Source organism: Andrographis paniculata, unplaced genomic scaffold, assembly GCF_009805555.1.
Source record: "Andrographis paniculata isolate CXL003 unplaced genomic scaffold, ASM980555v1 Contig46END, whole genome shotgun sequence".
NCBI classification, from domain to species: domain Eukaryota; kingdom Viridiplantae; phylum Streptophyta; class Magnoliopsida; order Lamiales; family Acanthaceae; genus Andrographis; species Andrographis paniculata.
In genome coordinates this window covers 1,994,638-2,020,981 of record NW_026137580.1, presented here as the reverse complement: position 1 = coordinate 2,020,981, position 26,344 = coordinate 1,994,638, and the positions used below count along the sequence as shown (strand labels likewise).

The following is a 26,344-nucleotide window of genomic DNA, read 5'->3' as shown; positions in this document are numbered from 1 at the left end:
GAATGAACAGCTACTCAGTAGGTATATGTTCATGATAGAGCAAGACCTATAGAGCCTGGGGGAAGCCACAACAACTTGTTTCAAATGGAGGTAACGATCTGCCCAAAAGTCAAGCAAAAGTGGCGGCCTAAACGTGTATTGGTGGAAGCCATTAAGCATATTGAGATTGGAAGAAATATTTCAGAGGTTCATCTGGCAGTAACAAGCCCGAGGACCAGGTAGATGATCCGCTAGGAGATGCACTACTCGAGGAAGATGATGAGTCCGAAGCCAGCTTCATTGTCATCGTGAATGATGAGGATTTCAAAGCGGTGATGAAGTATCACGAGGATTTCACTGTCAATAGCCGTGATTCCTCAGGATATTGTGGTAGATGATTCTAGTCCAATATTGTGGGCCGATGATACGGAAGAAGCAGAGAGGATCAAGCAAGAGAACATAGTTTTTAAGAATCCAACAGATGAATTTGCACGGCACTTAAAACAAATTTTCTTTACCGTTGCCCTTGATGAGAAGACGATAAGCAAAGTGTTAGTAAATAGGGGAGCCTCTGTCAATATCATGACGCCAGCCACGCTGAGGAAAATTGGGAAAACCAAAATGTCGTCAGAATGATGGTAGCAGACGTTATTGTCGAAAGCGGGACGGACAGTGTACCACCCCGGCCCACAAGCCATGCAAGACCGGGCATGTTGGAATTAGACAGGCCCCACATGTCAATACGAGAGTCTATTCAATCCATTTAATTACTATCGGAAGTAGGGCGGACAGTGTGACACCCTGGCCCACAAGCCATGCAACACCAGGCGTGTCATGATTGATTATCCCCATATATCAACACGAGTCCTTTCATCGCGCTTCTGTCCTCACTCACGCGCACCCTAAGAGACTTCCCAGGGGGTCACCTATCTTTAAATTACTTTAGAGCAAGCAAGTTTAATTCTAGAGTTCTTTCAGTAGGTCTCCCATAAATGAATATGCATATCGTTGACATGAGTAGTCTATTCAATCTATTTAATTACTATTCAATCTCGGATGGTTTGGCACCGGATCATCCACGGGATTTGGCCTAGCACCGGCCAAACTCCGAGGGGTATTACACCCTCTCCCAGTTAAGAATGCAACGTCCCTGTTGCACCCCAAGGATCCCTCAACTGCTAGGCCCGTCAACAGTCTGGTGAACGATTGAGGGCTATCGTAGGTCGGCTATGATACCAACTCTAACACTCTGGGCCACAAGCTAAGCAAGATCGGGCATGTCGGAATTAGACTGGGCCCATAGGTCAACACAAATCCTTCTAGCACGCTTCTGTCCTCACTTATCCGCACCCAGGGAGACTTCCCAGAGGTTCATCCATCCTCAAATTACTCTAAGGAAAACACGCTAACTCTAGAGTTCTTTCAGTAGGTCTCCCGAAAAAGAAATATATACGATTTTGACATGAATAGTCTATTCAATCTATTTAATTACTATTCAATGTCGAATGGCTTGGTATCGACTCATCCGTAGGAATTGGCCTAGCACCTACCGAACTCCAAGGGTATTAAAGAAATGATGGCATTTTTTGTGGTCAAAAGGAAAAATTGACTTATTCCGCTATCTTGAGGCATGACTGGATACACACCTCCCAATGCGTGCCCTCTATCCTTCATAACAAAATGATGTTCTGGAATGATGAAAAGGTGGAGGAGGTTGAAGCGAAAGCCGATCCGCTAATGGAGGTCCACGTTGTGGAAGCAATATATTATTCTCCAAAGGTGTATACCTTATCTATGATGATCCAAAAATATGAAGAATGAGAAGAGTGTAATCTTGCCACCCAAGGTTTCGAGGTCCGAGTAAAGGCCGACCTACGGCCAGATTTCATGGAGGAAAGTAATGATTGATGACCACGAGATCATTAATAGATGGGAAGACGGGTTGCAGAAACTATCCTACCATGAGCCGAAACAGACGAATGATCTTTCTAGGGGCAACCGGTGGCCGAGGAAGCATTGCTCTTCGAGAAAAATCCCGTTGAGAAGTTGATCCCGTCAATTCAGTGGATAGCTCCACCATTCGAGGCCCAGGATCCATTAGAAGACATTAACTTAGAAAGCAAGGAAGAGCATTGGGAAACTAAAATCAACACTTTGTTGTATCAGGAACACAAAGAGCGGATGGCTGAGTTGATTCAGGAATTTCGTAATGGTTTCACATGGGAGTATCACGAGATGCCCGGTTTGGTGCGAAGATTGATAGAACATTTATTGTTAACTAAGCCATCTTTCCATCCGCACAAACAACCCCCAAGTTGGTTTAACTTGGATCTGCTTCCAAAACTCAATGAGGAAGTCGATAAGCTCTTAAAGGCCAATTTTATCTGCACCTGCAGGTATCTAGAGTGGATATAAAAAATTCTACCAGTGATTAACAAGAATAAAAAGCTGAGGGTGTGTATAGATTTTAAAAACTTAAATTAAGCCACACCTAAGGATGAATATTTAATGTCGGTGGCGGATATGTTGGTAGATACTACCGTTGGATATCATATTTTATATTTATGGATGGATATTCTGGGTATAACGAAATTTATATTACTCAAGAAAGTACCAATAAGACAGCGTTCCATTGTCTAGGAGTTATAGACATCTTCGAATGGAATGCGATGTCTTTCTGACTCAAGAACGCATGTGCTACAAATCAACGGGCAATGAACAAAATTTTCCACGACTTTATTGGAAAATCCATGGAAGTGTATATAGATAACGCCGTTGTGAAATCTAGGACCTTTGACGAGCATTTGGCGGATTTGCGGAAATCCTTCGTGCGGATACAGAAGCATGAGTTAAAGATGAATCCAGCCAAATGTGCGTTTGGTGTCCAGACAGAACACTTTTTGGGTTTTCTTGTGCATCAGAAAAGAATTGAGGTAGATGCTAACAAAGAAAAAACTATCCAAATGCTTGGACCACCTCGAAATATTAAAGAATTACAAATTCTCACGGGAAAGATTACTTTCCTGTGGAGGATCATTGCTAAAGCAGCCGAAAAGATGAAGATGTTTTTGGTATTATTGAGAGAAAATAAAGATAAGTTCAAATGGGGCGAGTTGTAACAGAAGTCCTTAGATCGATTAAGGAGGTTCTAACATCACCGCGGTGCTCATGCTGTCTATCTTAAATAAAGAGATGAAATTATATATTTCCGCACGAAGGATACTATTGGATGTTTACTAGCCAAAGATGATACTCGGGGGTAGGAAAGAGCAGTTTATTACTTAAGCAAGACTTTGAATGAGGCACAATCCTGATATTCACCTGTTGAGAAGCTATGTTTGTCACTCTATCATTGCGTACACCAAATTGGAGTATTATCTGATGCCGATAGAAACGAAGGTCTTATGCAAGGTAGATTTGATCAGACATTTGATGAACAGGCTTGTCCTCAAAGGTCGTCTTGTAAAGTGGGCTATGAAGCTGATGTCTTTGCCCTAACTTACGAGCCTTTTCAGGCCATCAAGGGGCAGACTGTGGCAGATCTCTCGGCCAAACATCCAGGGATGATTCAGCCAGAGAAGATGCCATCCGCGTATGTTGGGCTGAGACCATGGCAGGTCTTGTTTGATGGGTCTAGTACAAGAAGGTTCGATGGTGCTAGAGTAGTCCTTAATAGTCCAGAGAGGCAGAGCCGGCGGATTTCATCACATTCGCCCACAGGATGTACGAATAATTAGGCAGAATAGAAGGCCCTGTTAATGGCATTGCGGCTCTTGATGAAAAAAAGGCAAAAAAAAAAAAGGTTTATATAAATAGAGACTCCCAACTAGTAATTCGTCAAGTGATGAGAGAGTTCTGGTGCAAAGAGCCAAGTTTGCAAGACCTTCTGGTTGGGGTGAAAACACTGCTTAGATATTTCGATGAAGTCACGCTGAAGATATTCTCAGATGAGAGAACACAAGAGTTAACGACTTGGCGCAAGAGGCGTTTGGATGTCAACGGAAATGCTTTGTAGGGACGCTGGAAGCTGACTTGGTTGATTGGCAAGCAGAGTATCTGCGAGGACTGACAGACCTAAGTTCGGTAGCTTCCAGGCAGCTCAAGGAGCAATTTCTCAAGTACGTTGTCCTGGATGGAGAATTGTTCCCCAAAAGGCCAGACATAACTCTTGCGTGATGTTTGGGACCTGCGGAAGCAAAGAAAATGATGGCGGAAGTATACGAGGGTATTGGCGGAGTTCATTGGAATGGGTCGAGCATGAGGTGGCCTATTTTCCGCTATGGGTATTTTTGGCCCATGATCTCGAAAGACTGTGAAATATATCCGAACTTGTGAAGTATATCAGCACTGTCGGCTGGTCCAGTGGATTTTAGTGAAGGAATTGCATTCAATTGTGAAGCATTGGCCTTTCCGTGCTTGGGCCATGGACATTATTAAGAAGATATATCCACCATCATCTAAAGACCATTAGTTCATTTTGGTAGCTATGGATTATTTTGCGAAGTGGGTGGAAGCGGTGGCATTTTGTTACAAGTCCGTCAGAATAATGTGATCAAGTTTATAAAAAAAAAATAACTAGATTCATCATTTTGGGATTCCACAGTTGATTATCGTAGATCAATGGACGATTTTCACAAGTGGACAGGTGAAAGCCTTTGCTGCTCAATACAGGATCATGGTTTTACATTCTACACCATATTATCCACAGGCAAATAGACTGGCAGAAGCTACAAATAAAATATTGATAGACGGTGAAGAAATCCCTGGAGGACAATCCATGGGGGTTGGCACGAGACGCTAGAGGATGTATTGTGGGCTTATCGTAACACGAAATCGTCAGAAACTGGAAGCATCCTATTTTGGTCAACTTATGGACATGATGTTGTGCTACCTTTGAAGATTAAAGTACCCTTGTTGCCTTTGGATTCTCTATTTGAGAAAGTTTACAAGCTCTGGAGCATATCCAGAGGAGAAAGAAGCAAACTGAAAGAGAGTTTAATAAGCATGTTCGGCATGCTTCTTTCTGAGAAGATGACTTCAATGTTAAAAGTTATATTGTCATAATATACCAAGAATACAAGGTTTGGGAAATATCCTCCTAATTGGGATGGGCCATTTTTTTTTTTTTATCGAAGGGATGGGCCATATTTGATTTTAGAAAAACTACTAAATGGTGGATATAAAATAATGAAGTCTGATGGAAAGGAGTTCGGATGTGCCCATAAATGAAAAATACTTAAAGAAGTTTTATCCCTCCGTGTAGGAATATATGGTTTGACATGCATATGCAAAAGCTCAAAATTAATCAAAAACTATAAAAGATCTCCGAGGGCAAACCAAAAGTTCTAAATGACAACAATTGTCATTCGGCAGCGGAGGACGGGTTTTGAGAAGTGGTTCCAGTGGTGGAGGCTTCGAGGTTTCTTGTGGTTGGATCTTCAGCAACCGCGAGCGATGTATTTAAAGCGGGAGTATGAGGCATGATTTTCATGGTTATTGTGGTTGGAGAATCAAAAAGGACTGGATCGGGAGGATCAACAAAGGGAGTCCTACAGAAGGGCGGACCACAACTCACTCAGAATAGAGACGATCAGGGTGGCAAAGTCCGCAGCCGAATCAGTGGAAGGCCCTGTCTTCTTGAAGGTTCAGCTGCATCAGCAGTTTGCAGTGACATCCAGATGGCAGCTATTTCATCCCAGGCCTTATGTAGTTCTTCAAGTCCGCACGCCGCTTTGTCTAAGTTTTTTTCAAAGAAGACTTTTGTGGCGCAGCTTAGAGAGTGAGAGGTCCAGTTTCTTGGCACTTTCGAACAAGCCTGCCTGGAGAAAGGTCCTGTCAGCTCGGCTTTGTTCAAGTTGAGTGACGCGGATCAGTAATTCTTTTAGTCGTTGTTGCATCCTTTCTACTTCAGTCCGAAGGAAATTTTATTCCGCCCGAAGAGCTTCAACTTCATATTCCTCTTGCATTTTTTTGTGAAGACAAAAATATGCATGCTCTTTTGTTGTTCTAAGGAGGAAAATGGGGTTCATATTTTGCTAGTTTTCATCCCAAAGAGTGCGGAGAAGCTTTGATTTGTCTGCTACGTCCCCCACTTGGTCCACCAGACTTTTCAGAATGGAAAGGCATTTGGATCTCCGATCACGAGTTTCCGGATCATACAGAGCAGGGACATCTGAATAAATTCAAAGGTTTTTGGACTAGAGGGAAAACCGGCCAGTAAGGTGTCAAAGGGGTTCTCTGGACCAAACAATACTTGTGAGGATTCAATAGTTGGCGGAGGAGCGGAGGCAGCGGTGAAGTACTTGTCCATGTTTACTAATGGAATTGAAGTTGGCGGAGCGATAGCTGCAGATTCGGACTTAGACCCTGGGATAGGAGGAAGACAAGTTGCCTTGGAAGTCTCAATGATTGGTTTCTTGGGAGGTTCTTGGGGATATAATGTGAGAATACAATCATTGGCAAAAGGGTGGTAAAATTAGGAAAATAAAGGAAAATAATACCTGATGAGGAGAAGAAGCTTCCAAAGGTCTTTTGGCGGTTGTAGATGTGTGGGGGTAGCGTTAAGAGTAGCTAGCCGTTTGAAAAAAATGGCGGCCTACGGAGGTGGAAGCAGAGCTAGTGGATGACTTTTTAGGAGTTGTAGGCATTTTAAGGGAAAGTCATTCTATATTCTTAACAGAACAATGTTGAAATTAAGAAATAAATGACCTGGAGCTGGGTTAGAGCTTGTCACTATAACATCTTCAGTATCTGAAGTAGGGGCAGCTTTATCGTCGGAACGTTTGTCTACCAGTTTCACTAGATAGGTGATTGGTTTCTCCGGTAGCAGACGAATATTGATGTCTGCCCACTATTCTTGAAAAGCTGGAGTCATAATGAGCTAGAGCTGGTGGGTGATGTAAGCCAGGGCTTCCATCTCCAGGATATAGGAGCACCACTGTAGTAGGTCAGTGGAGAAAATATCAGTGCAAGCTTCAGTCGGTAAATGAAGTATAAGTAGTGGCTGGGACATCTTGAGTAAGACCAAATTGCCAAACTAAGAATTGAGGCTGATAGGGCTTGGTGCAAAAAAAATTGTATCATGATGTGGTAGAATAACCAATAACTAAAGGTCTGGCTGCGAAAGATTTATTCCAGCAGACGTTGGAACGAGGGCTCTGAGTTGGAATGCCATCTCTCAACCAGAGGAACCACAAGAGGCCACACCCACTTTCTCATAGCGGGCAAAAGAATTCACTCGGTCTGACATGGCATGTAGCAGATAATGAACAATGGAATGGCAGTTTCCTATAGTAAAGGGCCGGAAAGGAGTAGATTCCCTAAGGAGAAAGAAGAAAATTACAGGTTGGGCTTGACCTACAGATTTGTGAATTCGGGGAAGTAAAGTCTTGGCCTCAAGTCTAAATACCACAGGAGCCGACCGCGTGGGGATCCTTGCAGGGGGATTTAGCCATCTTTCCGAGCACATCATTTATGCCTCGGTAAAGAAACCCCAAGAAATATGAGGCTAAATCCGTTTCTTGCCCGGATATAATGGTGTGGAGTATGGGTTCAGCTTCCCTTACTATCCCTTTGGAAGAAAAACAGGCGAAATATTTGTTGAACCACAAGAATAAAAGGGCATTATTCTCAAGAGGTTCAACATCCCCGGTAAGGGTATTTTGCGTCATAAATTCGACGGAAGTTTTATTGTTATACGATTTAGGAAATTCAAGAGAGGCGAATGTCTCAAAAGTCATAAGTGGGGGTTCTAAGCCTTTCACAGGTAACCCTAGAATCACAGTCACATATAAAAGAATAGGGCTCAAAATACCAAAAGAAAAAATTAATGCATTTTGTTTGGAGTCCCAAAAGCACAGCAAAACCCTTATGAGTTCGCTATCACGGGGAAACTAGTGGGCACACAAAGAAATCATGACATGTATTCCTAGATCCCGCCAACTACGTCTAAAACGAGGCTCTAATCTATCTACCCACGCCCCAAAACTAGTAGAACTGCTAGGGATATGTGAGAATCTAGAAGGAAAAATATCTATCTTTAACCATGGTTGGATAAGTGGAAGATTACCTACCTGAAGAACGAAATTCTTTTGGGCGGCAATATCAGCATCATTTTTGGCTAAGGGAAGAAGTCCTTGACTGCCGGTAGAAAAGAGTCGCAGAGGGGGTGGAGGATAACCCATTACAGGTAGCGGCAAATGACTGCGCAAAAGTTGCGGAAAAACAAAGGGACGAGAGGTGGAGCCACCGGTTGGGGGTTATAAAGAACATTGATGGAAGTCTTCAATGAAGTCGAAACAGGATACTGAAATGAAGTTATAAAAATAGATGACTGGCAAGGAAGAGGGGTCCCCGACCAACACCATTTTAGCTCTTATATTTATCTTTTTAGTATTTTATATTTTTCAGTATTTTATGTTTCCACATACTTTATCCATTTTCTTTATAGCTTTTGTTCAATTCTTTTTGTACATTTTCGTTCTAATTTAATTAAACTTTATTTTTAAGTCTTTTTCTTCAAATTTAAATCGATTGATTCATTGTCGATCCTAAATTTTGCAGATACGGAACAATCACCTAAAGGCTTTATGGAGTATCTTAGGGAACCCCTAGACAGAACTTCGATCGGTTTCGTCAAGCCGTCGAGAGACTTAAATATATGAATTTTCGTATACAACAAATTTATTATCTATATCTCACTTTGTTTTAAATTATTTTATATTAATAATAAAATAATATTTTTTATTTTTTCTATTATGTAAAATTTTATTCTATACAAAATGATATATAATTATATTTGTATTCATATATTTATAAAATAAAATTTAATTTATTTTTCTATGAGATGTATTAAATCAATATTTTTATTTACACAGTAATTACATTATTTATTAACAATATTACAATTAAAAAAAACATTCAAAACATTTTCAAATTTTCTATCTAAATACATTTCTAACTCCAAAATAATTTTTTTCAATTCAAAAATTTTAAATTCAAATACTTTTAAATTTTCAAAACTTCAAAATTATATGTTTACACAGAACCTTGATTTTTCAAAAAATATGTGGAATAAAATTAAAATGAATAAAGAAATATTAATAATTAAAATTTGTTTTGTTTTTATTTCAAATTAAAATTATTATTATTTTTCTTTTTATATGTTTTAATAAAAATATATTATTATTTTTCTAAAATATCACATTAAGAGTATTATTTAGAAAAAATATTAAATAAAAATTCAAACTTAAACCAAAACAAGCCATTGGTTGTGGAAGTAAATCTTAATAATTTTGTAAGAATTTTTTTATTTTTTTTCCTAAAGAGAACAATACTATTTTTCGATTTGAAACAATACAAAAATAAATAAATGTAATATGTAATTCTTATTACTATAACTTATTTTTTATTGAAGTTTTAGAAGCTAAGTGCTGAATAATATTATGTGTTGCGATTCTATCCTAATTATGTATTGTGTATATCATTATAATATATTAAATGAGTATGTTTTTTATAATATAGCAATTTAAATAATACATTTGTTTGAACATAAATAAATAAGGTAAACTGTTTTTTTAATCCCGTAACTGGACCCCTTTATCATTTTAGTCCCGTAAGTGGAGTCTGTTGCAAACTAGTCCCATAAGTGAAAACTTTTCGCTGTTTTAGTCCTTCGGTGCTGGAGACGCCCACGTGGCTCGCCGGAGGTGACGTGTCTGCCAGGTGTCCCGCCAGGTCAGCTACACCTGGCGGACATGTGGATTTATTTATTTTTTCATTTTTTTAATTTTTTTTTAATTTTTTTTAATTGGACCAAATAAAAAAAATTAAAAAAATACAAATAAAATTAAAAATAAATTAAAAATAAGTTTTAAAAAAAATTTAAAAAATGAAAAAAAAAAAATCCACGTGTCCGCCAGGTCAGCGACACCTGGCGGACACGTCACTTCCGGCGAGCCACGCGGGCATCTCCGGCGCCGGAGGACTAAAACAACGAAAATTTTTCACTTATGAGACTAGTTTGCGACAGACTTCACTTACCGGACTAAAATGATAAGGGGGTCCAGTTACGGGACTAAAAAAAAGCAGTCTACCCAAATAAATATGTATCCTTTCATATGTATAAATAAATTGTAGTATTATTTTAAAATTTTAAAAATCGACCCCCTTTAAGCAGAGTCTAGTTCCGCCATTATATATATATATATATATATTTATACATACATTATACATATTTATATATCATCTTGTGTGAGGATGTAAAAAGAGCGTGGAGGAAGGAGGTTGACGATCCTATGCAGTCCTTCGCTCCGCTAACACCATAGAGCCAAATAGGTTTCATGGACCAACTCATACCCGAATTCAAATCCAAAATAAAATTTCATGAGGACTTAAATACCCTATCCGGCGTAGGGACAAGGCAACTCAGTGGTTAAGTTGGCAAAGCTCCTCCATCACAACACTTTCTACCTATGTCAAAACCTTGTAAGATAGATATCCTCGCTTGAAGGCAACTCAGTGGTTAAGTTGGCAAAGCTCCTCCATCATAACACTTTCTACCTATGTCAAACCTTTGTAAGATAGATATCATCGCTTGAGGACTAGGTTTTGGATTTGTTCTCAGTGGATCTTGTGTGTTTGATTTGAGGAAAATTTTCGTTGGGTATGTGAGTGTGCGGTGTGTGGGTTTAAAAAAATTAGTTAACTTTCATCAACACCGACTTTGCCAAAATTAGTATTTGGGTAAATTTATTGGACATACTAAAAACAAACGTGAGAATAAATTTGATAAATGAAAGTAGTATATTATATATTGGGCTGGATCTTTTTATCATTTTAATCACGTAACTTGAAGTTGTCGCAAATTAGTCTCGTAAGTGGAAATTTTCGCACTTTTAGTTCTCCTGAGCCGGAGATGCCTACATTGCACCCGCATAGCTCGCCGGATGACACATATCGGACACCTGGAATTTTTTTAAATAAAAAATTACTTATTTATATTGTCTTTTTCGTAAAAACTAAAAACTTTCAAAAAAAATTAAAAATTAAAATTTTTAAAAAATAAATAAAAATCTTGGCACACACGTATCCTCCGGCGAGCCAAATAGGTGTCACGTAGGCATCTCCGCCACAGGAGGACTAAAATTGCGAAGATTTTTCACTTACGAGACTAATTGACGACATACTTCAATTACGAGACTAAAATGATAAAGAGGTCTAATTACATAATTAAAAAAATCAATTTATTCTTATATATATTGTTAATATATGTATATTATATTTTTTTATATAATATTAATAACAAATTTATCATCCAAAAACAATAAGCTAACAAATTCAATCTATATTTATTTAAAAATAAAATTATATACCAAAAAATAAAATCTATTTATAACACGAAGTTCAAAACACATATGGAGAGAAACAAGAAATAAATGCACCTGTATAGTAATAAAATTAAAACAAGATAAAAAGAGGCAACGTAATACACTACCACATGGCACCGTACCACTGGTCTACTCCAATTATTTCAATATATGCAATAACTTTCTTTTAACATGAATTATGTGTTAGCATTTATTATTATTTTTTTTTTAAACGACAGCTAATTCTAATATCTTGCAAACTAACTCCGATAAAATAAGTCACATTAGGCGAATCATTTGTTATTCTTCTTCATATAATACTAGAAATTGTTGGAATTCTTTCTTTTTTTTTCTTCAAATTTGACAGTAGAATAAATTTTTTTAAATAATTAAATAGCCGAACATTAATTTTATATATTATGTAAATAATTATGATATATTTTTTTTAAAAAAGATTGAATTCGGACAAGTGAAAAATAAACATAAAAAATCACTTAATAAAAATTATTTTCTATGTGAATAGAATTAATTATGAGCTTATGTAACATTAAAAAATGGATTCGATCCACGTGAATCATCAATTGGACTTAATGCATATATGGGCAAAGCTAAAATTAGATCATCACTTCTGACCTTTAATAAATATAATAAATGATCATCAATAAAAAATAATTAATGTCATTATTTAATAGATGTAATTAACAGTTTTTTTTTTTTTTTTTTTATGACGTGGGAATCCGCAGCCGCTATCTGAAAGTACGCACTAGATAAACCCCAGGCCGAACCTAATACCTTGCAAACCAAACTCGACGGAAAAGTCACACTAGTGCGTTTAATTTCCTTTTAGTTTTGGGTAGAAAGGAAGGCTTATAAAAATAAGCGTTTAGATTAGCATTAGTAAATACAATCACATCCAACACTCTAATTTCTTTTGTATCCATCCATCTCCAATTGGTAAATTTATATGCTCTTAAATGATTTGTTGGTTCGGTTGTTGTATCTGAAATTTTGAATATTTAATTTTCAGACGGTCTAAGAAAATAAGTCGAAAAATGAAAAAACGGGTACTCTAACATATATCTAGAAAGTATTTAAGATAAATTGTTTCATGTCTAAAGAATCAGCAACTAGAATGGAAAGAAACGAAAATATGCTAGAGAAAAAACACACCAATTGACTCAAACTTGAATTGTAACGCAAACAATATACTATTTACGTCCGGCTCTAAGGGTTTTATTTATTTTTTGCGTATTGATCTTTGAATATTAATTATTATATGAAAACGTAGTACAAATTAAGAGGAAAATGACAAAATTACTTCTATTAGTGTCTTATAATACTATTATAATGACATTTGTGTAAAAAATTATACAAATATAAACATATTTTTAATGTTGACTAGAACGACTTAAAAGGTAAAAGACACCCTTAAAACCGGACAACGGAAGGACTAAAATAAATGTATATATTTGCAAGAAAGTACTAATAAAATTGAAAAAGAATAAAGAAAATTTGATAAAATTTACAGTTTCTTGATGTTGTTTTGTTGGGCTCTTTTTCGACTCTTCTTTGACTTTTATTCTTTCAATAATCTCTTGTAATAATATCTATTATCATTATTGAAGTACCTTTTAAGCTGCTTCATTTGTAACATTCATAATTTTCAATTCTTCTTAGCTTTTATTTTATTTTATTATTATTTTTTTTATCTTAAATGCTTTTTAATCATTTTCATTTCTGTGTTATAATATTTATCATTAATAATCCTTCTGTCCCATAAAAAAAGTTCCAATTTTTATTTTCTTCAATTTCAAAATAAATGTATTATTTTCTAATTTAGTAATTGTAACATAATAAATACCTTTTTAATTTACAATATATTTATACAGATATCACCACCTTTATATTTACACAATACTAATAAAAGTATTTTTATCTTTTTTACTATAACCATAATATAATATTAATATTAAAAAATATATGTACAAAAAACAAAAGTATGGGACGGAGGGAGTATTTCTTCGTAAAAGTTCCTCTTAGGGTGTGTTTGTTTGGGGTTTGGATTTTGAGTTGGGATTTGAATAGTAAAAATTTTGAATTTGAATAGTCGTATGATGTGATATAAATAGGTGTTGATGTGATATTTTGAAAGTAAAATTGTTTTTTAGTATAATATAAAAAAATTAAAAAAAATTATGTGTTTGATTTAATATTTTTGAGAGAAAAAAATAAGATGAATAATGAATTAAAAATCCATTCCCCTATTGAATATGGGTTGTAGTTTGTTTTATTCTGGCCACTTTTGGGCTTCATTCCTCCCTCTCCTCTTAAAAGATAAAAAAATTAATTTAACTTTACAAAGAAAATTAATAAAAATATATTACTCCCTCCGTCTCAAATACCATGTCTACGTTGCTGTTTCTGTCCGTCTCACATACCATGTCATTTTTCTTTTTTGAAAAATGATTACACACTTTAATCTCATTTTAAATTTTAAATTTTTTTTTAATTTTAATTAAACTAATTAGTTATTTTAATCTTAATTTATAATTATTTATATTATAAGATAATTATTTTCACTAATACATTCTTAATTATCTACTAATTACACACCTCCTAAAATACCGTGTCTACAGTGTAGCAGATACGATATCTGGGACGGAGAGAGTATTTTTTTATAAAATATTATTTAAATAATAACTCAAATTATACATCAAAAAATTTGAAGTGATACACAAATTTCTCAAATAATACACCGACAGATCCAACACGTGAATCAGATTTATATTCGTACGTAAAACTATAAAAGAATATCCTATACAATATTAATCATATTCAGAATTAATATTAAAAAGGGAGTGGATTTTGGGTGCTGATTTTTTTTTACCACATGTACTGACCATGTAAAAATTAATTACATTAATTTATTTTATTAAACTATATATTAATATAATTATACTTCATCCGTTCTAATACAATAGTTTTGTTTACCATTTTTGTCCGTCCCAAAATAATAGTCTTATTTTCATAAATAATCGTATCACTGTAAAACTACCCTTATTTTTTTATTATTATTACACAATTGTCACTATTTTTTTACACTAATACACTCACAATGGCAAGAAAGTCTTTTATCCGTACTTTTTACCAACTATCAATATAATATCAATATTCCTTAAATATTGTGCCAAACTCAACATAAACTATAGTTTTGGAACGGAGGAAGTATATAATAATATTTAAATGGGTGCTGATTTTAAAATATTAGTACCCAATCTCCTCTCTTAAAAAACTTGGGATTTTGAGTGTGTTTTTTTTAAGGATTTGGAGGGATTTTTATTATTCATATAAAATATTTTTTCTGAAAATATCATATTAAAGGTGTGTTTGATAATCAATTAATAGCTTTTAGCTATTCAATTAGATATTAGCGTTTAGCTGATTCAATTAGTTGGTTGGTTTGACCGGTTGATTCAATTAGTTGTTTGTATTAAAGTGTTTAGTAAAATAATTGTTTGATATTAGTTTTTTATATGTAAAATGACAATTGAGGATATTTATATTTTAACTTTTAAATTTTTTTAATTGTATTTTTTTAGTTTTAAAGATTTTAAAAGTTTTGTTATTAAATTACTTGAAATTACGAATGTATTATAATTTTTTTTATTAATTTTAAATGCAAAAAAAATAATAATAGTATATATTTTTATTAAGAAATAAAAATATTTTTTTTTATTAACAATGATGTAATTATAAAATAATAAATTTTTTTTATATATCTTTATTATATTAACTATTGATTAATTGATTATATTTATAACTTTTAATAAATTTATTTTATTTTAATATAAAAATAAAATAATAATATTTATGTTTTTATTTTATTTTATTTTAATAAATATATATAATTTACAAATAAAATTAATTATATAGAAATTAATTACTTAAATTTATAAAAATAAAATTATAATTAAATAAATAATATATTAAAATAATTTATAGTTACTGCAGTAGAAAATATATTTATATGTATGTGAAATAAAGGAGCAAATAAAAAATAAAAAAATTAAAGTGAAAAAGTTCTTTTAAAATATTGGGTTATATAGTTTTTCGAAAATTAGTTTTTTTAGGCCAATAAGCTATTTAAAAAAAAAACTAATTTATCAAACATCTAAATTAACTTTTTTTACTGGTCAAAAAGCTGTTAAATAAGTTCAAAACTTTTGAAAAAGTTGTTTGTCAAACACGCTATAAATATTACTCCCTTCGTCTCATAGCAAAGTATCCATTTTTCTATTTTAGTCCGTCCCATAACAAAGTATCTATTTTCTTTTTTTAGTAACTGTACTATCTATTTAACATTACAAATACTCTTACAACTTACAATATATTACACAAATGTCATTACCTTTATATCACACATACTAATAAGGTTATTTTAGTCATTTCTATTTTATTCATACTATATCACACATCCATACTTATTTATATCACATTATACCACTATTGCAATTCAAATTTTTTACTATTCAAATTTCAATCTAAATCCAAATCCCAAACAAACAAACACCCAACATTAGCTTAAGTTGTACAGCAGGTGCCTGTCCAGTGTAATTAAACGTGTGTATATTAAAATTTACAAAATTTACATTATTCACTTTTTTTTTTTTCTTTAATCAAATATTTATTTTTTTATTATATTAAAAATTAATTTTACATTTAAAATATCATATAAATATATAATTATATTACATTATACAATTATTTCAATTGTAAAATATTATTACTTCATTCGTTCCAATACAAGATTGTCATTTACTTTAAATTATAGTGAAAAAGACGAAAATACTTCTATTAGTATTTTTTAAAGGTATTTATTATATTAAATAGGTAGTACAATTACTAAATTAAGAAATAATAATCTTGTTTTGAAGGAACAAAAAATGACAAACTTTCAATAAGACTGAAAAAATATTTAAATTCTAAATTACAAATCCAAATTCCCAACAAACACACCCGACCCTGTATATATATATATATTGCAAATATCCCTAAATGATTTGACCAACCAAACACGGAACGAGCGATTCTTGGAACCTGTACCATCAGATAAATCGACACCGTACATCCAGGGGACTGCATTTTCAACGGTGCAGATCTAACCAACCTAAACATTGGACCCTACCATTCCCCTCCCTATAAAATCGGTTCCAGTCCATCACTCTATGCGTACCAGAAAGCCAAATGGGTTCCACGGACGGACCCGTACCCGGATCCGAAACCAAACCTCATGCGGTACTAATACCCTACCCGGCGCAGGGACACGTCAACCCCATGCTCAAGTTAGCAAAACTCCTCCACCACAGCGGTTTCTACATAACTTTCGTCAACACCGACTTCAACCACCGCCGCCTCCTCCGCTCCGGCAGCCTCTCGGAGCTCCACCGACTCCCGGAGTTCCGATTCGACTCAATACCCGACGGTCTCCCGCCGTCCGACGCCGATGCGACGCAGGACATCCCCTCGCTCTGCACCTCCACCACCACCACGTGCCTCGAGCCGTTCTGCGACCTGCTCTCGAGGCTCAACGCCGGCGACGGAGGTGCGCCGCCGGTGAGCTGCATCGTCTCCGACGGCGTCATGAGCTTCACGCTGAAGGCGGCGGAGAGGTTCCGGCTGCCGGAGGTGCTGTTCTGGACCACGAGCGCCTGCGGCCTTTTAGGGTACACGCAATACCGTCGGCTTGTAGAGAAAGGATATACGCCCCTTAAAGGTATTTTTCTTTATTTTTAATTCAATAGATAAATATTGCATTTTATATATATATATATAACATATCGAAAATATAAATCTAATATTTTTTAACAATAAATTTATAGATTTTATTTACAAATAACAATAAAAAAGTATACTCATGTATTATATATAAAAAATATTTTGAAAACTTTGACAAATTTTAATTAAATAATAATAATGATAAAGTTAAGATGGACCTACGTAGTATTATAATTGAAAAAATAAATAAAATCTGATAATGGGTACAAATCTACATCGAGAAACACAACAGATCGATCCGCGTTTTTTGGTGTTAGTTAGATGTTATTTTTGTTATTATATAAGTTTTAATATTATTTTTATTGAATAATTATATATCAATATCAAAATATTTTTAATTTTTATTTAAATTACAAATATATTTATTATATATTAATATCAAAATATTCTTAATTTTTATCTAAATTACAAATATATCATTACACATATAATTATTTAATAAAAAAAATTATCAAAATCTCTTACCCACCTCTACTAACCAATAAAATATTATTAGCGTTCTTAATGAATGACTTGCTAATGTGAGGATGGTCTTGTGATCGTGAGGTCATGGGTTCAAACTCCAACGCCTCTAAGTCTTGTATGACACACATGGTTCGCCCAGTGTGATTTGTCTTATCAAATCTAGTTTACATACTATTAGGTTTGGACGAAAGTTTACTCAGAGTATACTCAAAAGATAGCGGATGCGGATTTTCATATTATCAATAAAAATATATTCCCTCCGTCCTGTTAGAAGGGTAACGTTTGTTTTTTGCACGTAGATTTTTAGTATTATATTGGATTGCAGTAAAAAAAAGATAAAAATACCCCTATTAGTACGATGTAATATAAAAATAATGACATTTGTATCATATTTTGTAAATTGAAAGGATATTTATTATATTAAGTAGATAGTAAAATTACTAAATTAGGAAATGATAACCTTATTTTGGGACGAAACGAAAATGAAAAATAATAATATTTCAATGGGACGGAGGGAGTATTATTATTTTTTAATGTACTAGAAAACTCATGCCCTTTCAAAACAGATGGTGAGAGAATTATTTATAATTATTTTTAAAAAGGTAAATCAAATATCTATTTTTTATATTTTAGTAAAAATTAATTTTATATTTAAAATATTATATCATTTTTATATTAAATCAAACACGTATTTAAATTCAAAATTTTGCTATTAATATAGCTTATCTATGTTCTTTTTTGTTTTGATTAAAAATATTTTGGTTGGAATTTTACGTTTAAATAATACTATTTACGTCCCTCTTAATTTGTCTATTATTTTTATTTTTGTTCGTCTTGCATAATTTGTCATTTTATTTTTTAAAAATTTAATTCTACATATTAATCATATTTTAAAATTTATAATTTTATAATTTTTTACTTTAATTAAATTATTTAGTCATTATAATTTTATTTTATAATTATTTTTACTAATATATTTTTATTTACTTACTAATTATTCAATACTTACTAATTATTCAATATTTAAAATTTCGTGTCTAAGCTAAAATGAATAATTTAAGTGGACCGATGAAGTATTTAATTTGATCTAATGTTTTATTTTTTAAAAGTAATACATAATTGAAAGAATAAATTTTTGAATATATTGGGATATATAAACATATTATTTTTTTAAAAAATATTATTAAATATGATATCTTCGAAGAGAAATACCAAAAGTTGAGTAAAAAACACGATAACCTTGGAATGTGTTTATACGTACTTTGAGAATAGGATTTAAATTTGAGAATAATAAATATATATATATATGATTATATTTAATACTGCCCCCGTCCTATCTGAATTGAACACTTTTATTAGAGACACAATATTTAAGGTGAAAATATTTAATTAGTTAATAATAATTAGTTACGATATTATTATATTATTTTTTATAATTAATAATATTTATAGTTTTAAAGTAAATTTAATATACTCTCTCCGTCCCTAGAAGATTACAATTTTCAATTTTCTTCCGTTCCAAAATAAGGTTATCATTTTATAATTTAGTAATTGTACTATCTACTTAACATAATAAATACCCTTTCAATTTACAATGTATTATACAAATGCCATTATTTTTATATTACACCATACTAATAGAGGTATTTTTGTATTTTTTATTACAATTTAATATAATACTAATATTTAAAAATATACGTGCAAAAAGCAAACGCTACTCTTCCAACGGGACGGAGGGAGTATATGATTAAAAAAATTAAAATATATATTTAAATATTTTAAAATTATATAGCAATTAAAAAAATATATGCAATATGTATATGTGTAGTTTTAAATATAGATAAAAATATTTATTTTTTTAGGAGGTAGAAATAAAAGGGTTTTGAGTGAATCCTACGTAATTTATGATGTTATATGTTATATAGTTAATTAAATTGATTCATATTTGTTAAATATATTTTGGTTTAATAATTTTTACCAAAATAAAAAAGTGTCAATTATTAAATAGACACAAATAAAAATAGTGTCAATTCTGGTATTAATATCATACTTCAAATAAAATCTTAGAATGTTTAGTTTATGATTATATTTTGTGGGTGGAAGTTAATATGATGATTTTTATTTAATTAAATAAAATATATATTTATTATTTTAAAATTTATAATGCAATAAAAATATCCGTATCATTTTGTAAAAGATTTTGTTTATATTATAAATAAAAAAAATATTATTTATAATTTATGAGTTGTTTGATTTTAACTTAAAATTAATTATTTTAATTTAAGTTTTTTTAAATAATATTTAATGTTTTAATATTTTTATGAAAAAAAGTAGAATACTTTTAGTAATATAGTACAAAGTGAATAATATATACTTTTTCGCTCCTAATTTAAAATAATGTTTTCATTACTCTTGTTTATCTAAATTCAATGTATTCATTTTTTACTTTTGAAAAAATAATCATATATTAATATTAAAATATCATTAATTTTTACTTAAATTATAAATATATCATTTTCTATATAATTATTTTATACATAAATTTAAATGATACAAATATCAAAAATTCTTACGCATTTATACTAATTAATAAAATAATAATATTATTTTTTAATTTATTACAAAAAGTTTAAATAGTCCATTTAATTTGTGACAGAAAAAATATTTTTTTTTCCTTCTTTAAACAACAAATTGTGAATTATAGAAAATCGAGGCCAGGCCATGTGCAAACACACCTATGCCATCATTTTGAAGTAAACATCAAAACACATTTACCGTAAATTAGTGGATGTTTTGTTTTTTTGTTTTTAATAAAAATATATTCTTTTTTATAAAATATTTATATTTAAATAAACATTTTAATAAATTCCATAGAAAATTATAAGTTTGTTTGCCTAATATTTTTTTTTAATACTCTTTAAGTTCCTTAATAATCTATTCGTTTTTTTTAATTTGATCCGTTTCGTAATAAAATATTCAATTCATTTTTTAATGATTGTACCATCTACCTAATATTACAAATACCTTTCCAATTTACAATATATTGCACAAATGTTGTTACCTTTATATCATACAATACTAATAGAAGTAATTTAGTCATTTTACATTTATTTTTACTTTATTTCAATATAATACTAATATTTCTAAAAATTCGTGCAAAAAATAAATTAATATATAAATATGAGACGGAGAGAGTATGATTTTTAATATATATTTTATCTTTTTACAAATTAATATTTAAAACAAAATATAAAATATCGATATGATTATTTATATAAATTTTTTTTTTTATCCAAATTAAAACACTAAACACACAAATAATAAAATAAATTTTGGTTTCATTTTGACTTAGATTAGAGTTTAAATTCAATAAAATAATATTATAAATTTTTTGCGTTGCTACAAAATTTAAAATGTTAAATTTTAGTTAGGTTTTGTTTCATTTTATTTTTATCCTTTTATTTATAATAAATTATAATAGAATAAACAAATGTATGTAAAGGGGTACCAAGTAAAATGGTGTGTAAATAGAAAATGAGTTCATCCAAAAAAAATTTCTTAAACAATTCTCGAAGCATATTATCCAAAAAAATATATATTATATAAAATATATACTCTATCTATTTAACATATTATTTTTTATATTAATAATATAATTTTTATATTTAATATAAAAAATACATACATTCAAAATAATAAAATAAACTTGTTGGGCATAGTTTGCAGGGTATTAGATTAGGCCGAGGATTTTGTCTGATACGCATTTTGGAGTAGCGACTGCAGGTTCCCACGTCATAAAAAAATAAAATAATAATAATAATAATAAAATGAAAACACAAATTTAAAAATTCTGACATATTTTAAATAAGAAAGAGTAGCAAAATATTTGAAATTTGAGCATTTTTTCAATAATATATAAGTAAAAATGTTAATGCATTATATATATATATAGCAAAAACAAGATCCTTTCACAGATTAAATATGATTAAAAATTATTGAAAGTTTACTCAGTGTGCATTTTCGGGTAGCGGCTGCGGTTCCTACGTCATCCAAAAAATAAATAAATAAATAAATAAAATTATTGGGAGTTAGATTAGATTCTTAAATTTCAATCTTATATTATACTACTAAGAGTTAATGAGTATTATGCTAATTATAGTTTGACCATTCCTTTGTATTTTATGTCTATTATATTAATATATCTTATTTGTTAAAATCAATTCAACTATATGTTGTTATTTAATATATTATATTTGCAATGTATTAAAATATATTCTACATATTGCTATTTTTGTACATTTTACATCTCATATCACTTTTCTAAAAAATATATATATACTTTAATTATATTTTAATTTATTTTATAATTTTTAAAATTTTAATCAGATTAATTATTTATCTTAATTTATAATTATTTTTAATTACTTATTAATTATGAATTTTTTAAATTCTCGTGTTTATAGTAATTTTGAATACAAAATCTGAGACGGAGAGAGTATATTATAACTAACACCTTGTTACTATGAAATAATAATATTTTATATTTGATAGATATTGAATAAAATATGTAAAGATAAAATACAATTAGGTTGTAAGGTTCCATACTCCGAGAGTGTTGAAAACAATTTAGTTTGAGTTTGGTATTAAAATAATGTACGATATAATACAAATTATAATACATATATTTATATAAAAAATTCAAATAATAAGGATAATAGATGGTAAATTGTCTAATAAAATTTACAAATATATATTATACAATTTTCTACCCTTAATTTTTTTTTTATTGATTAGGTTATTTTTACTTGGATGCCTTTTACTTATTATGTATAATTATGATTATGAATGTTAGATTAATACAATATATAATCGTGGAAAAAAGAAAGATAAGTATGTGACATTTCATAAATTTGAATCAAAACATTTTATTCCATATGCTTTGATTCCATATTTTTCTAAAGTCAAAATAAATAATTTTCGAATCATATATGATCAATTAATTAAAAGCATATACTTCATATATAATGACATATTTTCATATATGTATATACCTAATTAACCAGATATGAGCCAAGCCTCAAACGGGTACATGGAAACTACAATAGATTGGGTGGCCGGAATGTCGAACGATATACGGTTACGCGATTTTCCATCATTCATCAGAACCACCGACCCCAACGACATAATGCTCAATTTCTTGATGCAAGAAGCCGATGCTATCCCTAGAGGGAAAGCTCTCATAATGAACACATTCGATGAATTGGAGCGCGATGCCCTTGAAGCCCTCTCCGCCATAGTTCCACGTATCTACACATTCGGCCCTCTTCAATTGATGATGAGCCATGTCCACGACGAGCGTCTCGATATCATCAACTCAAGCCTTTGGAAGGAGGATTCCGGTTGCATCGAATGGCTCGATACAAAAGACCCCGGCTCCGTGTTTTATGTCAATTTCGGGAGTATAACGGTGGTCACGGCTGAACAACTAACGGAATTTGCATGGGGACTTGCCAATAGCAAAAAGCCCTTCTTATGGATCATCCGGCCCGATATTGTTGTTGGCGAATCCGCCATGCTTCCACCCGAGTTTCTGGTAACTTAACTACTTATGATAGATATATTTAGGGTTCGTTTTACTTTGAATGCTTAGATTATAGTACCTATATTATTTATATGGATTAAATAATATGATGTTTACTTTAGTATAAATATTACTTGGATAAATTAATCCTAACCATCGAGGCAAGATTAATTATCCTTAATTAGCATATTAATGCAGTAGACTTTAGTCAATATCGAGCTTTAATCTATTATAATAAACATGTGATTATGGTGTATAAAATAATATTATACACTCTAATCATTCAAAGTAACCACACCCTTAAATTATTATTATTGTTATCATTTATTATTGTTATTATTATATAGGCGGAGACTAAAGATAGAAGCTTGATGATCAGTTGGTGCCCTCAAGAGAAAGTGTTGCAGCATCCAGCAATAGGTGGATTTTTGACGCACAATGGATGGAATTCGACGATTGAGAGTATTGCAAGTGGTGTACCGGTTATATGTTGGCCCTTTTTCGCGGAGCAACAAACAAATTGTCGGTATTGCTGCGTGGAATGGGGAATTGGAATGGAGATAGACAACAACGTGAAAAGGGACGAGGTAGAATTGCTTGTACGAAAGCTTATGGATGGCGACGAGGGCAAGAAAATGAAAGCCAATGCAATGACTTGGAAGAGGAAAGCCGAAGAGGCGACGGCGCCCGGCGGATCTTCCTATTCCAACTTCAATAAAATCATCCATGAAGTCCTTTTAGAGTAATATATTGCATTCTTAATTTTGTTACAAGAAGGGCCTCTACTCTTATGTTGTTGTTGCTGCTATTGTTTTTTTTTTTTTTTTTTTCTTCTTTGGATGGATACTTGTGGGTTGTGTTTTGATGTTTTAATTTGGTTATAGTGAATTGGAATTGAAATAATTGTTTAATGTAAAAATGTATGTTTGAGTTATTTTTCTTAAAAAGAAATTTAAATTATACAATATTGTAAATATATATATTTAGTATAATAGGTGTTCAAGTATGTTGTAATAACTTTTTAATTTATTTTGGATTTGACTTGGTTGGTAATGAGTATTATAAGAAAATGTTTGGAAATGTTTTGAAATATAATGGGTTTGTTCAATGACTTTAAATTTTTGGATGAATGCATGTTTTTTATATTAAATTATATTAGTAATATATAGAACATAATATTTTTTGATTAAATTATTAGTTTTTGGGAAATGGATAAAGTATATAGATTGAGTTAATGTGTGTGTATATTATATTTTTTTAGTTTAAATAATAATTATTATGAATCGTGTTATCCAAAAACATTAAGTGAGCAAAATCATTGTAACAATACGATTTGGATGTTCAATTTGAATATTTACAAACGAGCTAACAGTAAATGAAATGTAAATCGACAAAACAGAATATAAATTAACAGTCTAATGCATATGTTAATATAATATAAATACAATGCATAAATTAATAACATATGACAATGTCCAAATAGTATATACTATAACGGATCTCAACGTAAAAAATATATTGATAGCATATTTTAACAATCTAAACAACTCACGTTGTGCATCAATTTAAGCTATCTACTAAAAGTCTATATTTGATGTGATGTTAATCTCTAATTAGACTTTAATCATTCATTTAATGTAATATTTGATTAAAAATAAATTAACTAAAGGGTTTGTTTGTATAAGAAGGGAAACAAAAAAATATATTTGATTGAGTATAGAATATGTTCTAGTTAGTGTGTTACCTTTGGGGGAGAATGTTCTTATGTTGGATAATCGGTTAATCGATTATTTATTTAATCGATGAAATTTAATTTATAAATTAAATTCATAATTTTCGAAATCGATTATTCGGTGAGTTGAGATGAATGTGAGCTATATGATGATTGTCAATTATGTGATTTAGGCATATGAACGCCGGAAAGCCCCAGGCGGCGCCGCTCACGACCAAACAATATGGTCATGGGTTGAGACTTGGGTTTGATAAATGCAAGACTTGACGAAGTCTATTAAGCGTAATCAAAATGACAAATAAAATATGAGCCCTAATGTATTATTTGCATGATTGTAAATGTTTGGAAAATAAATATGAAATGCATTATGAATATATGCATTAACATGCATGTGTGTATGATTGATTATATTGTATACATGATAGCATATATTATAGTAAATGCATGAAATGCATTTTTGAAAATGCATATTTGAGTGCATGTATAAGTTTACAAATATTGAGTGAATGCATTTAATGTGCATATCGTCCAAATTCATTACATGCCATTCAAGTTCATTTGAAATTCAAATATGGGTTTTAATCATAGGGCCGGTTACATTCGGTTTCAAGAAATGTAATTGTCACATTAAATCATCCGTTTCGGATGAGATTGATAGACCCCTCGTGAGCATGCTTATAAAAAGGCTTTCGATTCATTCTTTTTAGACACCACAACAAAGTTTATTCCTCTCATCTCAAATATATCCTTCATTTTCCAACCTTCCGGCGACGGTCCAAATTTTCAACGAGTTTTCCGGTTATATTTTCCGGTAGCACTCTTTGTATATATAATCCTCTCGATATAGTATTAGTTCTCCTCATTTTAACTCGTCAGAACTCTGAAATATTGGGGTGCCACATAATTCGGAGACGAACGTCGTTTTATCTTTGGGAATATTGCGCCACGAACCGGAGGCACTACCGGGGCATATTCGTTTTTACGGAGAGAGGTTCTACCTCGACTCGACGTAATTATCAAATTTATTTCGATAAATTATTGAGATTATCGAATTTATTTCAATAAATTGATTATCGAATTTATTTCGATAAATTATTGAGATTATCGAATTTATTTCAATAAATTGATTATCGAATTTATTTCGATAAAATTGTTGTGATGTCGAATTTATTTCGATAATTATATTCTTGCAATATAATGTTATTATTAAAATTTTAAATAATAATATCTGGTTCGGTATCCTCCTAAATCTATAATTTCTGAATGTGCTGAGGCCGTTGGATGGAATGATAGATCAACGGATAAGATTGTGTGAATGGATATATATATATATAATAAATAAGATTATCATTTATGTTGATATGCCTTGAATGTAGGGATATAATT

At 31.3% G+C, this 26,344-nt stretch overlaps 1 protein-coding gene across 1 annotated transcript; it reads left to right on the top strand.

Annotated features, from left to right (window-relative positions):
* The first annotated feature begins 16,309 nt into the window (after positions 1-16,309).
* LOC127252626 (7-deoxyloganetin glucosyltransferase-like) lies at positions 16,310-24,160 on the top strand. The gene is made up of 3 exons (XM_051276891.1): positions 16,310-17,118; positions 22,709-23,238; positions 23,574-24,160. The coding sequence occupies exons 1-3, from the start codon at positions 16,590-16,592 to the stop codon at positions 23,970-23,972; spliced, it is 1,458 nt and encodes a 485-aa protein (XP_051132848.1). The 5' UTR covers positions 16,310-16,589; the 3' UTR covers positions 23,973-24,160.
* The last annotated feature ends 2,184 nt before the right edge of the window (positions 24,161-26,344 follow it).

What these genes read in the sequence shown, in the direction of transcription:
- LOC127252626 (XM_051276891.1), top strand. Translation starts at nt 16,590, where the DNA reads ATGGGTTCCACGGACGGACCCGTACCCGGATCCGAAACCAAACCTCAT. An exon ending in AGGATATACGCCCCTTAAAG is followed by an intron (nt 17,119 to 22,708) that starts GTATTTTTCTTT and finishes CTAATTAACCAG; the next exon opens with ATATGAGCCAAGCCTCAAAC. An exon ending in TGCTTCCACCCGAGTTTCTG is followed by an intron (nt 23,239 to 23,573) that starts GTAACTTAACTA and finishes ATTATTATATAG; the next exon opens with GCGGAGACTAAAGATAGAAG.